Source organism: Chanodichthys erythropterus, chromosome 23 (assembly GCF_024489055.1).
Source record: "Chanodichthys erythropterus isolate Z2021 chromosome 23, ASM2448905v1, whole genome shotgun sequence".
In the NCBI taxonomy this organism is placed as follows: Eukaryota; Metazoa; Chordata; class Actinopteri; order Cypriniformes; family Xenocyprididae; genus Chanodichthys; species Chanodichthys erythropterus.
The window spans coordinates 274,897-292,010 of NC_090243.1; the positions used below are offsets into that span (position 1 = coordinate 274,897).

Consider the following 17,114-nt stretch of genomic DNA (forward strand, 5'->3'; position numbering starts at 1 on the left):
ATCCCGCGTCTTGGTGCGAGCAACTTCCCTGGATCGAGTATGCTCATAATTCTCTTACTTCGTCGGCTACCGGGTTATCTCCGTTTCAGTCTTCTTTAGGGTATCAGCCCCCTCTGTTTCCCTCTCAGGAGACTGAGACTTCTGTTCCCTCTGTTCAAGCATTTATTCGCCGTTGTCAAAAAAAAGAGTTGTCAGATGTGAAGAGCTGTTAGGTCCGCCTTATGTCGAAATAGAGAGCGTACCCGTCGCGCTGCCAATCGCCATCGCATCAAGGCGGCCAGATATATTTGTGGACAGAAGGTTTGGTTATCCACCAAGGATTTACCTCCAATCTCGTAAACTGGCCCCACGTTTCATCGGGCCTTTCCCCATTATCAAGGTCCTTAGTCCTGTGGCGGTTAAACTCAAATTGCCTCCTAATTTGAGGCGCGTCCATCCGGTCTTTCACGTTTCATGTATTAAGCCGGTCGTTCGCGCCCTGCCCACTGTCCCGCTCTTGTCGAGGGTTCTCCTGTTTACAGGGTTAGGAGACTGCTGGACATGCATCATCGGGGTCGGGGCTACCAGTATCTCGTCGAATGGGAGGGTTATGGTTCGGAGGAGAGGAGTTGGATCGTTGGACCGTTCGCTCATCAATGATTTCCTTCGCTCTCGCCAGTCCTCTTTCTTGGGAGCGCCAGGGGGCGCTCCTCGGGGGAGGGGTACTGTCATGAGCCAGGTTTGATTACTCGTGTTTTTTGCTGTTCTCTTCCCTTCTATCGTTCACGTCTCATTGATTTCAGCTGTCCCCTATTACCTCTGGCGTTTGCGCTCTCGTGCACGCACCTGTTCTGTGTCTTTGCACTGATTGCGCTGCTTTCTTCTCCCTGCTCTTTGTTTTAGTCTGTGTCCGGGAATTGTTGTACGTGAGTGTGACTCTTTCTTCGCTCTGGTGCTTGACGAAACTTATATGTGTGTGTTAGCAGCTATTATTCTAAATCTGAGTTCCAGTCCCTGTCCCAGTTCCAGCCCGGGGCCCGACCTTATTCTCTGCTGTCCAGTCGGCGGTACAGATTCACCTTTCTACTGGCGTGGTAACATCTATCTGCCAGCCTGCACCGTTTCCATCTGTCCACTACAGCGGGACTACTGTCGAGGATCTGTGGCTCGGGGAGTTTCTGTTGACTCTATTGATCTCCAGCTGCAGCGCGTTTGCTGTTTTGCGCCTGGCAGTCTGTTTTTGTTTACTAATTGGGACAACAATAAACTTTGTGAACTACTTTCGCCTCTGGATCATCAAGGGTCACCTGACATTTGAGGGTTATATTAGCTGTGTGAACTTTATAAATGCACTGTATTATAGTCGAGAGCTCGGGGGGCAGGGAGTGCGCGTTTTAAAGGGGCCGCGTGCTTAATCGGTGCATAGTTGATGCTTCAAAATAGGCAGATAAAAAAATTTATTAAAAAAAATCTATGGGGTATTTTGAGCTGAAACTTCACAGATTCAGGGGACACCTTAGACTTATATTATATCTTGTAAAAACTGGTTCTAGGGCACCTTTAATCTTCTGAATGAAGACAACATTATGATCAAATGTTTAAATAAACCTTGAAATATAACAACATAAATTACAATGATTATGTATTGGTAGGTTAACCAAGGTTATACTAGTAAGCCACTATAATTGACTAATCAGAAAATAATAGATATTCATCATGTAAACTTGTAGATACATGCAGCTACTTTTTAACAAATATAAGTACAATGTAAAAACATGTACACAATAATTAATAGTTAATTTAAATGTTAGTATTTAGCTGTTTAAGACACCTAATATAAAGTGGAGCCATAAAATAATAGATAGAAAAATGGATAGATCCATCGATCCTCAAAACAATTGTTTGTTACAGCTCTAAATACAGGGTGACATGTTTTAAACAGTTTATTGAACAGGTTGATAGACTGATACGATGTTACACACACACACACACACACACACACACACACACACACACACACACACACACATGTTTGTTTTTGTGAATTGTGGGGACTTTCCATAGACTTCAATGCATTTTACACTGAACAAACTGTACATTCTATCCCCCTACCCTGCCCCTACCCCTAAACCTAACCCTCACAGGAAACTGTGCAAACTTTTACTTTTTCACAAAAACTCATTCTATATGATTTATAAACCCATTTACATTGTGGGGACCGCTGGCTGGTCCCCACGATGTAGGTGAACTCAGGTTTATATTACATCATGGGGACATTTGGTCCCCACAATGTAATATAAACAAAAGCACACACACACACACACACACACACACACACATGTTTGTTTTTGTGAATTGTGGGGACTTTCCATAGGCCGCAATGCATTTTATACTGTACAAACCGTACTTTCTATCCCCCTACCCTACCCCTAACCCTAAACCTAACCATCACAGGAAACTGTGCACACCTTTATTTTCTCACAAAAACATAATTTAGTATTTTTATTTTTATTAATTAATTTACATTGTGGGGACCGATGGCTGGTCCCCACGATGTAATATAAACAAAAGCACACACACACACACACACACACACAAACAAAACAGGAGCCGAGCCGCGCCTCTTAAAGCGGCCGTTGTGGCCGGGCCACCTTCAGAACACAAAACAGACATGTGCTTTTGGCTCTTTTTCCTCAGGCTGCCCATCGAGGCTTGTTGCAAGCCAACATTAAAGTTTGTTTATAAACTTTATCTTCTAGTTTGTATCTGTTCTGTTATATTTAGCTTGTAATTTGTTAATTATTTTCTGTGCATATTCACTCACCTACAAAATCACCCTAAAGATTCTAGAATGATCAATTCTTTCCAAATAGAGCTATTCAAGTTGAATTTTCATTTGGTGATTTTTTTTTTTTTTTTTTTTACATTTCACTATATATATTGCAGAAAAACTAAATATTGCAATATCAGTTTTTTTCCAATATCGTGCAGTCCTAGTATGGCATGGAAATGAGTCTTGTCAGGAGCATTTGCACAAGGACTACACAACAAAAACTCCTCTGCTCTGGGGGAAGAATAAAGATGAAAAAGCTACTCCTTCATTTGCAGCATCTTTTGGGTCTCTTGTTCTCTGTATCTCTGCACTCACTCTCTCTCAGCTTACAAACCAATGCGGGGCAGAACAAACAAACAAACAAGGCAGCTAATAAGCCAAGGAGCCGGTGCTCACTAGAGGTTTGGTATTGTTGCACATTCTTTATTCTGTTCTTATCTACTGAGCAACAAGCGCAAAAGAGGGACCGTGTAAGCATAAAGATTACATCATTGTGCAATTGTTATCCAGGAATGTAAGACGTGACGGGCTCAACCAGCAGTGAAAGTCATTCCCAGTCCCTCTCCAGCTCCTCTAAAACATCTTAAGTGGAAAAGGTTGTAGAAAAAGGAAAGCTAATCTTATTAGTCCACAGAGCTCAACACTCACTGATGGACCACAGTGCTGGGACAAGGGAGCTTGGCTTGCTCATCTTTGAAACAACCATTTTTTCTCCTCCTACACCTTACTGCTTTGCCTCACCATTGGTAGATATTTTTCAACAGTATGTAGCTGGTTATGGGGTAATGGATCACGAGGATGCCATTGCAAAGAGCCTGGTGATGCCATTGTAATGGCCTGTTTAAAGTTTTGTAATTGAGCAGGTAAATAAGCTTATCCCTTAATTAAAGAGATATTCAGTCTTTCTCAGAGCACAGAGACAGAGTAGTGACCCCCCATATTAATTTTTACATATATAGTGGTGTACAGAGTCATATACATATGCACATATGCAATTACTTTTTTTTAACTTAATTTTATATTTTAATCATCAAAAATATTTTTTTATTTAAAGCATATTTTTTGTTATACAATTTGTTATGTTTAAAAATACATGCTATTAAACCAATTTAATTCTACATATTACATACAGTATATTTTATTTGTATTTATTTATTTATTTATTTTTAAGAAACTTTAGTGCAAAAGTTAGTGCATATTTTCTGGCACCACCTGGCAGCTGTCACCAAATTTCCATTAGGATTAGTGTATTTATCGAGATACATTAATAAATACACTGATATAGTTATATATTTATTTATATTCATGTATGGAGGATTTTAGGTTTTAGAATTTAACATTTGTGTGTGTGGATTGGTTTCAAACTAGCTCTTACTGTCCTGTTTGAAATTTGAAATCAATCTAATACCCACTAAACCCAAAAGCTGTTTGTTTGACCTTTAATTTAAACCCTAATCCTCTCACCTGCACGTCAGAGACCCTGACTCAAGCCTAAATCCCACTGTATAACTGACTTGAGTTTATGTGAAAAGTATGAGAAGCATGCAAAACATTTGGAGGCAACTTATGTTTGCATGATGCCGAGGTGAAGGGGAAAATCCTAATTCAAGTAAACTAATTCAAATTTCAATCAAGCACGTTAATGACTCAAAGTGTATTTCGGGTGCATGACTTTGAAGTACCATTCACAGCTGACTTTCAACTCCCTGCTTTTGTCAGCAGAGCGTATAATTTATGTTAAATTGATTTGCTTAATGTGCTTAAAATAAGAATTTTTTTTCCTTTGGAGAAGGCTGAATTGCGGTATTTTAAACCTGGTTAATCGCTTCTCTTTTTGTGAGAAAGGATTATGGGCCAACACGCAGAATGAAACACCCTTTCTCTTTCCCACAGCTAATTGGGTGTGGGACTCTGTCAGCGCAAGGAATAAGCATTAATATGAGAATTTACATTTATTTTGGGAAACAACTGCCACAAAACTGCCGTTTTAATGCATTCTATTGTGAGCTTCTTTAATTCAGGGTGTTTAGATAGCTGGCTTTAACATCCTGGTGCATACTTTAAGGCCATAAGCTTTTCATCTATTAATTTCACATAATTGACATTGTGTTACTGACCGACACACTAAAGTACACCTGTATATAATAACGTTAAAACAGCCTAATGAGCACATAATCTGTAGGAAAAATATTAGATATCTTTAATATCTAGTGAGATTTAGTGAGATTTATTTATTGAGATTATATTTAGTGAGATTAAATTAAGACTTTTGTTTCAAAAAAGATCTCAACCATGTCTCAAACTGTGCTCAGATTTTCCAGAAAATCAAATCTGAGATTTCAATATGAACTCTGAAAAGTCACACATTAGATTCATATCTCAATTGTTTCTCCAAAGCAGCAATTAAATTAAATGGAAACCGAATGGAGACTTTTGCTTAAGGGCCAGATTTCCTAAACGGGGCAAATTAGCGTGAGAGCGCAATTCCACAAATGCGCCGATGGGAGTGGCAAGTTTTGCACGTGATCTACTGCTGACGTGCAAATTTAAGAATACAGATGCAGTCAAATAATTTACATAATGACCAACGCAATCTAACAAGAGCAGCGCAAAGTAGCGTTGGGTTGCAAATAAGCAGAGCTGATGCTCTCATCATGTGCAGGTCGACACAGGCGCAACTTGTTACATGTATTCTGACAAATATGTACACATAATAATAATATTGTTTGCCAAGCCATGTTTTTATATATATATATATATATATATCTCCTCCCATAAATTTTGCTTCTGAAAGGGAATCTCCTACAAATGCATATGCAATAAGGTCAGCCGCAAAAACAACTCAGTCCACACCTTTTCAGCTCAAATTTTTAGCAAATCCCGACAGTCGTTTTTTAACGCCAAAAGAGGGTTTGCGCTGGCGCAAGCTGTTATTAAATCTGGTCATTAGTCTCCTGCTTATCAGATTTTTCTCCTCAGAATAAGTTACTAGTTGTCACGATCACCATCTGCTCCTTGCCCTGCCAGCGCCTATTGAGCTCCTCACTCTACCGGCGCCACCTGTGGTCCTTGCCCTGCCGACGCCACCTGTGCTCCTTGCCCTACCGGCGCCACCTGTGCTCCTTTCCCTGCCGGCGCCACCTGTGCTCCTTGTCCTGCCGGCGCCACCTGTGCTCCTCGCCCTGCCGGCGCCACCTGTGCTCCTCGCCCTGCCAGCGCCGCCCAAGCTCCTCGCTCTGCCAGCGCCGCCCAAGCTCCTCGCTCTGCCAGAGCCGCCCAAGCTCCTTGCTCTGCCAGCGCCACTCAAGCGTTTTGCCCTGCCGGCGTCACTCAAGCGTCTTGCCCTGCCAGAGCCACCCGAACTCCTTGCCCACAAGCCCGCAACGTACCCAGTTGAAATCCCCAAGAACTTTTTTGGGGGGGGTATACCTGAGGGTGGGGAGCTTGTGGGTGGGGACCCTGCTCAACCATGGCCGTTAAGGGCCTCCGAATTATTATGGCCCTTAATGGACTCTGACCCGCTGGGGTCGCCTATAGACTCTGTTTTGCCGTGGCTGCCCGAGCCGCCTGACCTGCCGTGGCTGCCCGAGCCGCCTGACCCGCCATGGCTTCCTGACCCGCTGTTGCCGCCCGAGGCTCCTGACCCGCCGTGGCTGCTTGAGTTCCTGGACCTGCCCTGGAGACCTCCATACCCGCCTACACATCCAGTATCTCCTGCCTGTAGGTCTCCAGGGCACCCACCCCCCCTCCCCAGTTATGCCATCTACGGCGCAAGAGCGCTTGGGTTGAATTGGTTTTCACCAACGATGACTGCAGCTGGAGAAGTAAGATGTTTAGATTCCGCTATCACGTCTGTAATAAAAGAAATCGACAGCGCATTAATTTTAAAAGACGAACAAAGAACCGCAATCACGGCATTTGTCGATGGGAAAGATGTGTTTGCCGTCCTTCCAACGGGATTCGGCAAAAGTACAAGTTCAACATACGTCACTTACTGCGTTGCTCTGATTGGTTGTAGGTCTATCCAATTGAGTGCAGAGTTGTTGTTTTTTACTGGTTCGGTTAAGACACACCCCATAATTCAAGTGCAATGGAGCAGTATCAGACTCACATTCTGCCTAGAATATGAGTATGACGAAGTCAGGCTCACACTGTGTGTCATTTCTGAGCGTTTATATCCTGTCTGCCTACCTGTTGTTGATCCTGCCTGTTACCCATTCACGATTCCATTGCTGCCTGTCCTGACCTTTGCCTTGTATACTGTTCTGTGAGTGATATCTGCCTAGCCTGACCATTGCCTGTTTCCTGACTACGTTTTTTGCCTGTCCCTTGCTGTTCCTGTTTGCTCCTGATTGACCCTGCCTGTACGACTACATTTGGATCTTACTCTGAATCCCGCCGTCGTTACACTAGTAATCTCACACATATTACAGAAAAGATGTCAACAAAGTATCAAACTATGTTCCAAAAGACTAGCTAATATATCAACTATTGTCTCATTTTTTTTTTTTTTTAAGAAACATCTGGAACAAAGCTTGTACTTCTCTTGACTTTTCCTGAGCTATGAAAGAGCAATAACATTTTACTCTGGAATCAGTTTTGCACCTACAGTTTATGTTAGATTAGGGTCAAATAAAATGATGAAAAAGTGGGAGAAAAGTGTTATTAAGGAGGAGTTGGGTGGAAAAGCATGAAGAACAAGGAATTTGGGAACACTTATGGAATTATATGGCACAGGCCAGGTCAGTGGGATTATGAGTGAAAAGGTCCCAGTCTTAATTGGTGCAGATGACTGCCCGGCCGCCCCATAGAGCACACAAAAGACACGTCAACTATGCTTGAATGGACACAAGCTTGCTGTATTTGCTTGTCCACAGGAATGTGTAGGTCCCGATCTCCCTTCTCTTTTACCCCTACTTTTTGACTCCATGTCAACGGTTTCATCATTTTCCTCTTTCACTCTTTTCCACTTTTCTTGGGATTTGAGGAAAATTAACTGAGAAGGGAAAAACTATGTGAGCAATCTCTCTCATTCTCTCTCCCTCCCTTGCTTTCTGTTAATTCATTTTTTTCATTTTTTTTTTTTTCAATTTAAACTACTATTTATTGGCATGATTGTGTTTACACACAATATTGCCAAAGCATGTGCTCTCTCTCTCTCTCTCTCTCTCTCTCTCTCTCTCTCTCTATCGCTCTCTCTCTCTCTCTCTCTCTCTCTCTCACACACACACACACACACACACACACACACACACACACACACACACACACACACACACACAGATAGTTTCAAAGCAGCTTACAGTGATAAATAGTGAAATTATCTTATTAAAAAAGCAAAAAACAAACAAACAAAAACTTCATGGTGTTTGTTGTTGTTTTTTTCCCCTTCAAACCAGGATTGTTATATGTTGTGTTGAGCTAAATGTCAACACACACTCAAGTGGTTGAGGGCAAAAATCCCTAAACAAACTAAGTTAACTGTTTGTCTGTACCCCCTTCCTCATTCATCATGGTTACACCCCTCATCTGGAGATTCAAGCACATCAAACTCTAATAGCTGAATCCAAGACAGCTACTTCCATATTCATAGTAACCTTCTCATGCTACTTATAAAACAATTAGAATGTTTTTTTTTTTTGATAATTACAGTAGTTTAATTAAGATGGATAGACAGGCTAATCATTTTTAAACTTTTGATTTTTTTTTTTTTTTTTAAGTTTAAAGGAAATTTGTGATTTTGTATAGTTTCTGTATAGAGTTGGAAATTTAGAAAAAAAAGTCATTTTCAATCTATGGACTGATCAATTGATTGTTGTTAATTGTGTGTTATTTGTTAATGAGATTTATTGTTGTTGATTTAAATGTTTTTTTTTTTTTTTCTCCAACCACTGACCTCTCAACTTTTCCTAACTTGTTACGCTGTAGGTATCCTGTCTTTATGAGGTACTGAGGAATGCGCAGTTGTCATGGAAACCCAGTCCCAGACCAGTTCTGCAGCAGAGAAGAAGAAGAGAGTGGAGACCATCATAGCCACCAAGAGCGCCTCCACCCGTGCAGACATCAGTGAGAAGGCTGTGGCCTCCAGCACTACCTCTAATGGTATAGCTTCAAAATTTCAACTTCAACCTTCCCTTCTAATTACTTGTCAAGCTCAAACTTCTAATCTCTATTCATTCTGTATTTTTGAAATGTTTAAAGGAGAAGTGTATAATACAGTAGTCAACATTTGAAGTGGATCAAAAAAAGTTAATCAAAGTTGTCCTAAGAACTAAGTTGTCCTAAGAAGTAGGTTTTAGGACAACTTTGATGAAAGGTTTTGATCCACTTCAAATGTTGACTACTATATTTTGGATGTTAAAATATTAAGACTGACAAAGATCAAACATCACTGATGGAAACATTGCTGTTTTATTTTACAAATATAATGTGTGTAGCTTGAGTTATCTCAAGTTTTCGTTTGTTAACCCTATCAGGTGCTGTGTTAATTTCAAACATGATAAAGCATTAACCTTTTAGTACGGTGGCCGAGAGAGCTCAACACTCTGCAACTGAGGAAAACACATGCAAACAGAAAAAAACACCAGCAAATAAAGAAAACATCTTCATCAGTTAGACAACACATGTGCTGCAAATGTTCACAATGCACCCAAATACAGAAACGCACTGCAAAAGTTCACAACACAACCAAATACAAAAACGTGCTGCAAAAGTTCACAACACAACCAAATACAAAATGGTATAGTCTCACTTCCCTTCTCCACACAAAAAGTCACAAAAATGGTGTGTGGGTGTGTGTCTTGGTTGATGAGTGGTCTGATTTTTGTACCACTCCACATGAAAGCCTGTGGTAATATGGCAGGAAGTCAAAAAAAAAAAAAAAAAAAAAATCCTTTTTTTTTTGTGGAGGAGGGCATCGTTAATTGCTATTAGGAGCTCCCACTCCATCTCTCTCTTTCTCACTGTTAGTCATTCCCAGATGGCCAGCTCTCTTTCATTAATTAGAGGAGGGGTGCTGAGAGTTGGGAATGAACAGAGATGGGGGATAGAGCTTTACTGTTGTGGAAAAAGCATGGATGTAATTTGGCTTACTGATTGTGGATTTTTCTCTGTAATGCAAGGGTAATTACTTCTCTGAACAACATAAGGTTTGTCTTGGAAAGTTTGCTGCAGCGATCATCTGGCTGGGGTTCAGTCCCACACTCAGGGGAGAGACCCGGGGGATCACTTTTAAATGAATACCATCACCCTTGACACTCCATGGGACTCAAGTTTTATGTTCTACAAAAACGATGAAAAAGATGAAATAGTAGGCCATGACAAATCTTTCATCCAGAGTGTTTTATGTTTCTGATATGCAAAAGAATTTCTAATTCAGCATCAGTGTGACACTTCAGATACCCTCAGAGACAATCTTGATAAGGAGTGCTTTATGATGTGTTTGCATGATTACAGAGCCAACTGTTTGTGGAACTTGTCCTATGATGGAAAATCTAGCTAAATTAACATTCTGACGGTAGGCCAGTTTCATCGTTTTTTCATAAGCTCTGATTCCAGTAACCAGTCCTGACCGCAAGCTCTCAACAGACCGTAATGAGCCATCCATCAAAACAGACCCTAGACCTGCTTCTTGAAGGGCCTTACCTCAGCCATAAGATAGCTTACACATTCCTGGTGTGGTTATAATTACCCTGCATTCTCCTGGTCTCCCAATACTCATAACCTCTTATCTGATGTAACCTAAACCCTGTCAACTTTAACCTGTGTTGCCCAGGCCGCCCCCTCAAGACTAACAAAAGGCAATTGTCAGCAGCCCAACAGTGGCAGTGTCCCCCTTTTTTGACAGACCCAGGATTGGCCAGTGGAGGCGCATCATTAACCTTTTACCTCTAGATAAACACTGAAACTGATCCTAGATCAGTCCAGGCATGTCTGGAGGATGTGCAGAAGGGGAAATCCCAAATAATACAGTGAAACTGTGGAGTTGGAGTTTAGAAAAAGGATGAAATACAAGCTTGCTAAGATGGATGATTTTGAGATAGAGTAGATTATAGGGAGTAAAGAAATGTTTGATCAGATCACTGTAGTATAATAAATAAATGAAATGAAAAAAAAAAAAAAAAAAACTCTAGTTAAGAACATTTTTAGGGTTGTGATTTAATTTAAAAACGTAATTAATTAATCATTCCATTTTTTTGTGACAAATCATGTTAGTTGTGATTAATGACAAATTTATAAATTTATAAATATATTTACACATTAAATACATCAAATTAATGCAGAATCAACATAAAGAAAATATAATACTATTCATTCATTCATTCATTCATTCATTCATTCATTCATTCATTCATTCATTCATTCATTCATAAATAATCATTATACTATGCAAAATTTATTTGATTTGCCCATAAATGCATTTGTATTTTCTAAAATAGTCACAGTTATCCAAGTACAAGGTGGAATCAAAACTATAACCTTTCCGTTGCTAGCACTATGCTTTACCTATTGAGCTACAAGAGTATTTAATACCTAAAAATGCATGAACATTTCTCTTTTCCCATTTCCTTCTCATTTACACTAATACTTTTCTTCCTTTCCTGTTTCTCTCACCACATGGCATAAAAGTTTGTGAAAAAGTTTAGCCGCAGTGTGTAATTGTGCAGGGTTGGTGGGGAGCATTCCCACATGGTTAGATAAAGACTGGCGCAGGCCTGCAAAGCATTCATCTGTGGACCGGCTCCCCTGGCCTGACAGCTCAAAGGAACCGACTGTGCCACCACAATGGCCTGATTGGTCTTCTTTGGAAGGGGTGAGGGAAGGGGGCTTCCCTCCTCCTCAACTCACATCATTTGCTAGGCAGGTGGACCACAAAGTCCTCTGATTCTATTGTTGCTGCCTGGACCGTGAGAGGGAGAGTGAGAAAGAGAAAAAGAAAGAGAGAGAGATGTCCATGTGCTTAAACTGAATAAACTCACTCGTCATGGGATAATTTGTTAATTAAAATTGAGAAAGGGGCAAAAAGGCACCTGCCATTCAGAGCAAGAGAGAGAGAGATATGGAAATAGTTTCGGGATTGTTGGTTTATCATAGTTTTTCATGGATGCCAGAGTGATGAAATGAACAAATATAAAGGAAGTATGAAGAACTTAGGCAGGGAATTAAGGAAGTAAGGACAAACAGATGGAAAAAGGAGTGAAGAATTTGGAAGGTTGTCAGGCAAATAGTTTGAACTTGTTTACTGTAAACCTTGTTGGGGAAGCCTCTTTGAAACTTGTCAAGCTAGAGGCTACTAATAGTTAAACTAAAGTAATAGTTAAACTACAGTTTACATTTGATAAAAAAAATAGTTTGCACTCCATGGTACTTTATAAGTATTTCATAAAATTATTAAAATAATAAATAATATTTTATATATCGCTATAAAAAGAGGTGTCTGTGCAAGGACTGAATGAATCTGGATTATTTTAGGGGTTAAGGAATTATGGGCCATTACAGTTGATTTTCCTAGACCAGAACAGACTTGTTCATGTTTTTTACACTGGGAACTGGCTCTGGGACCTTGGTGAAAAGCAAGATGCAAAGTTTAACTTTATCAAATATATATAACAAATATATAATTTATTTGTTTTTGCTTTAGTGTAGCTATGTAGTCTTTTAAGACCACAAATTAGGTTCAGGCATATTTTGAGACTGCTGATAAGCCATTATAGCACAGGAAAAAAGACAAGCTGATGAAAAGGATGAAAGGAGAGCCTGAGCGAACAAAAAGAGAGAGGCAGAGGTGACGTCCCTCTTTTTAGGCAGCTATTTAAATGATCAGCAGCAAATAGAGGCGAATGTCATCTGACAGAAATAAAGTTCCTGTTAGCAGCGTGGCCGGAAAGTAATTTACAGATAGTCTGTCCCGGCCCATCTTTGTGGTGTGCAGATAAGGGTTCATTTCAGCAGCCACTCTCCTTTGCTCGGGCCTATTCTGCGACACCTGTGATAACAGCTTGTGGAGCCTAATTGAAAATGGGGGCTCAAAATGGATTTTCTCCTTTCCTCTTCCTGTCTCTCTCCCTCTAAGAGCCGTTCATCCTGACGCTCCTTTCATTTTCCCCCCCTTTCTCCGTTTGGTGCTGGGCTGTTACACTAACGGGGAATTATTGAATGGACATGTGGATGTGTGCGTATGGGGGGTAATTCTGCTATTCCCTAGAGGAAGGGTTTGGTAAATGTTCTCCAGGATCATTTCTCACACCGGTGTCATTGTGGTGACAGCTGTATGATTCGTCTTATTAATGAAATCATTGATCACTTGATGGGACTTATAATCAACTGTTTCGACACTCTATCCTGCTGTTCTCCACCTCCTTCATGTCTCTCTCTCTCTCTCTTATAAATATCAGCACAAATATTTGTATGCTCTACCTTGTTGATCTCAGCATTTTTGTAGCACATATAAAGCAGTGATAATAGGACAAGGCTTGCTCAGGCTTCCTGTATTAACTGATTAACTTATATTTTATTTGTTTAGAGATTTATAAGGGCCTGAGCACCAATGGTGTGAGGACCCTATTGTAACTGCTCAGTCAATTATTCTTCTTCTCTGAAATGAATCACATTTTTGAAGGCCTAAACATGCTAGGAAACTCATGAAACTTTGCACACGTCAGAAGTGGTGAAAATGTATGTCTGATATGGGTTTCAGAATTAGGTGTGGCAAAATGGCACGGTAGCGCCACCTACAAAATTTCAATTAAGTGCCCTTTGCGCTACATTTTATGTACAAGTATGAAATTCTGTAGATATATGTAACAGCCCAATACCTACAAAAATGTCCCTGGGTGCAAAATCTGAAAACCCAACAGGAAGTGAGATATTTTGAGTTTTCTCTGCAAAATTTGTGCAGTTTTTGCCATTTCCAGACGTTGTACACACTCCTCCTAGAGCTTTAATCAGATCAACATTATATTTGGTCAGTCTAATCTAAAGGCCTTCGCGACATTAAATTGCCAAGATCTTGAGTTTTCGCTGAAGGGCGTCCGTGGCGGCCTGACAAAGTTTGATGTTTCACAATGAAACAGGAAGTTGTTGTAACTCGGGCATACAATGTCCAATCTGCCCCAAACTTCACTTGTTTTATTAGAGTCCTGGCCTGAAGACATCTACATGCCAGTATTCATTTACAGTCATAACGCCACTTGTGGGCAACAGGAAATGTCATGCTCCCTTTCGAAAACGCTAGGGGAACCGCCTCTATGGGAACCGGTGTCTGAAACATATATCCAATCTTGGCAATATCATATTGACCAGCGACAGCCCATGACAACAGTATATAAGTGGCGCCCAGATAACGTCATCCTCTTTTTGTCTTCAGGGACTGTTTTTTTTTAAGCACATAGAGGCAAATAAAAAGAAAATGAAATGCACAGAGAAAACCAGACTTACTAATAGGTTTGTAAAAATGTGTTGATCCGTGTCCATGTTATCTGACACCAGATGACACACACATTCTGTGCATTCTCTGTCTGGGGGAAGAGCATGCACAGGAAATTTTCTAGGGGGTTTTCTGGAGTAGTAGACCCAGGTGGGCCTCCTTTAGGGCATTTTGGTGTATGTTTGTACTACCCTTGCTTAAAGGGTAAAAAGTAGGGGTATAACAATATATCGCAGATATTTTGCGATGCAAAAAATGTATCGTAGAATAATGTCAATACTTTTACGATAAGATGGCAGTCTACTCTTATTGGTTGAGCTGCTGACGTGACTTACTCTGCAACATGGAGGTGGCAGTGAGAGAAGCTGGATTGTCAACGCATATTATGGTTGTGTCTCAATCAGCTCTCTAGTTCAGTAAGTGTTTTGCGCACACATCGAATCTTGCAAGCAGGTTTAAACATTTCTCGAGTCAGTCTCTTGCTTGTTTGCATGAGAAAAGTCGTGGCTTTCTTTCACCACAGTGCCACAGCAACAGCTGTGCTCACAGAAAAGCAAAAGATGCTTGCGATGCTTTGCTTTAAAAAGGTTAGGGGCTAGGGGTCTTTTCCGCGTGCAAGTCAGTTATTTCAAATAATAATAATGATTCCTTACATTTATATAGCGCTTTTCTGGGCACTCAAAGCGCTTTACATATTGAAGGGGGAATCTCCTCAACCACCACCAATGTGCAGCATCCACCTGGATGATGCGATGGCAGCCATATTGGGCCAGAACGCCCACCACACACCAGCTTATTGGTGGAGAGGAGACAGAGTGATGAAGCCAATCAGTGTATGGGGATGATTAGGAGGCCATGATGGACAGAGGCCAATGGGCAAGTTTAGCCAGGATGTCGGGGTTACACCCCTACTCTTTTCGAAGGACATCCTGGGATTTTTAATGACCACAGAGAGTCAGGACCTCGGTTTAATGTCTCATCCAAAGGACGGTGCTTTTTGACAGTATAGTGTCCCCATCACTATACTGGGGCATTAGGACCCACACAGACCACAGGGTGAGAACCCTTGCTGGCCACACTAACACCTCTTCCAGCAGCAACCTAGTTTTTCCCAGGAGGTCTCCCATCCAGGTACTAACCAGGCTCAGCCCTGCTTAGCTTCAGTGGGCAACCAGTCTTGGGCTACAGGGTGATATGGCTGCTGGCAAATGGAGCCATGCAGCAGGTGCACTCATAATAGAAACAACGCGGTCGCGACGCGCATGCAGTGTTTTCCAGGCTCATGGAGGTGAAAAATTCTCAACTTTTCAGAATGCCGCAAGCGCACCGCAGGTCATGTGACAAGAACCAACTGATCAGCTATGGCCTTTCCATAACAAAACATCAAAATCTCAGCTGAACAGCTGATCATAGCTATACAGGGTGGTTTTTATATCTCCTCTCCATAAATATATCTAGTAGTAAAGCTAATGCCAGGGCTAGAAATCAATTTATCCTTTGCTGAAACTTCCTGATCCTTTTGGCGAGCGCAGTTCATGGTTGCAATGCAATGACCAACGCCACGGGAGCGCAAGTGCTTTGGAAAGTTGGAGAAGCAGTGTGGTCGCACCTTCCATGCGTTTTTAGACGAAATATGTGAATGTCCCTTAGGATTCTTAATTCTAAATTCATGTTAATTTTAACATTTTTTTTTTCAGTGACAGACAGCTATTTAGCTGTTAATTTGAATACAGAATGTTTTTATTCAACCTGAAATGTGATCTTGTATGTACAACAAGGAAAATTATTGAAATTTGTTAATTTTTTTCTAAATAAATTCAAATAAGATTTTGTTCAAAATATTGTGATACGCATCGTATCGTGAACTCTGTATTGAGATACGTCCCGGATCGTGACCTGAGCGTATCGTTACACCCCTAGTAAAAAGTGCTTTTACTGAGTACACCGTTTGTTGGCGATTTGAGAGGTCCCAGGCATTGTTGGAATAGTAAAACTATCTGTGCTACTAGACTTGCTATAAGGTAGTAGCCTTAACAGGCTTCCCTTCAGAGTGAGTCCCCACCATGTTGGGCCCCTAGCAGCCAGCACATGCGCTGTCAGGTAGCTGGCCTTAACAGGCCTCCATGTTAACAGCCCCAGTAAATGGGTTTTCTGGTAGCTATTTTGACATGCCATCAGATAGTAGGCCTTAGTAGGCTTCTCTGGTGCGAGCCCCCATGAGTGTGGATGCTGTAGCAACAAGACATGCTCCGGGTAGCTGGCCTTAGCAGGCCTCCCTGTGAGCGAGTCCCCAGCACTTTGGGTATGTAAAAGCTAAGCTAGCAATGACTTGCTTTTGGATAAGTAGGCCTTAGGAGGCCTCTCTGTGAGCGAGTTCCCTATTGTGCGGGTACTTTTTTTTTTTACTGTATTTAGCCACATAGAACTGGCTACCAGGTAGCTGGCCTTGACGGGCCACCCTGGAGGCTAGTCCCCCAGCAGTATTGGGGTCTCTGGTAGAGCTGCATGGGCTTGCTTCAGATTGTAGGCAGTAGCAGGCCTCTCTGAGGTGGAGTCCCCAGCAGTGTGGGTATTTGGCAACCAGCTATTGCTTGTTTTCAGTTTGTTGGCCTTAACAGGCTGCTCTAAGAATTAGCAGGCATCCCTGTGGGTGAGCCCAAGGTTGCAAGCTTTGGACAGCTAGCTAGACTTGCTATTGGGTAGCTGGCCTTAGCAGGCCTCCCTGAGAGCCAGCCCCTAATAAGTGCAACTAGCAATGACTACATTCAGCCAGTGAACAATTGCCATCAAGATGCCCATAGTATGGTTACTTCTCTGCCAGTCAAGACTCGATACCATGTAGTTGGCCACTGTTGGCCTCCCTGATGTGAGTGCCCA

The 17,114-nt window shown here is 41.4% G+C and overlaps 1 protein-coding gene across 1 annotated transcript in view; it reads left to right on the forward strand.

Moving 5' to 3' along the window:
- gli3 (GLI family zinc finger 3) overlaps positions 1–17,114 on the forward strand; it is a 215,250-nt gene that overhangs the window by 36,397 nt on the left and 161,739 nt on the right. The window contains exon 2 of the mRNA XM_067377454.1: positions 8,741–8,914. Coding sequence (XP_067233555.1) covers positions 8,782–8,914 — 133 coding nt within the window. The 5' untranslated portion in view covers positions 8,741–8,781. The remainder of the gene's footprint in view (positions 1–8,740; positions 8,915–17,114) is intronic.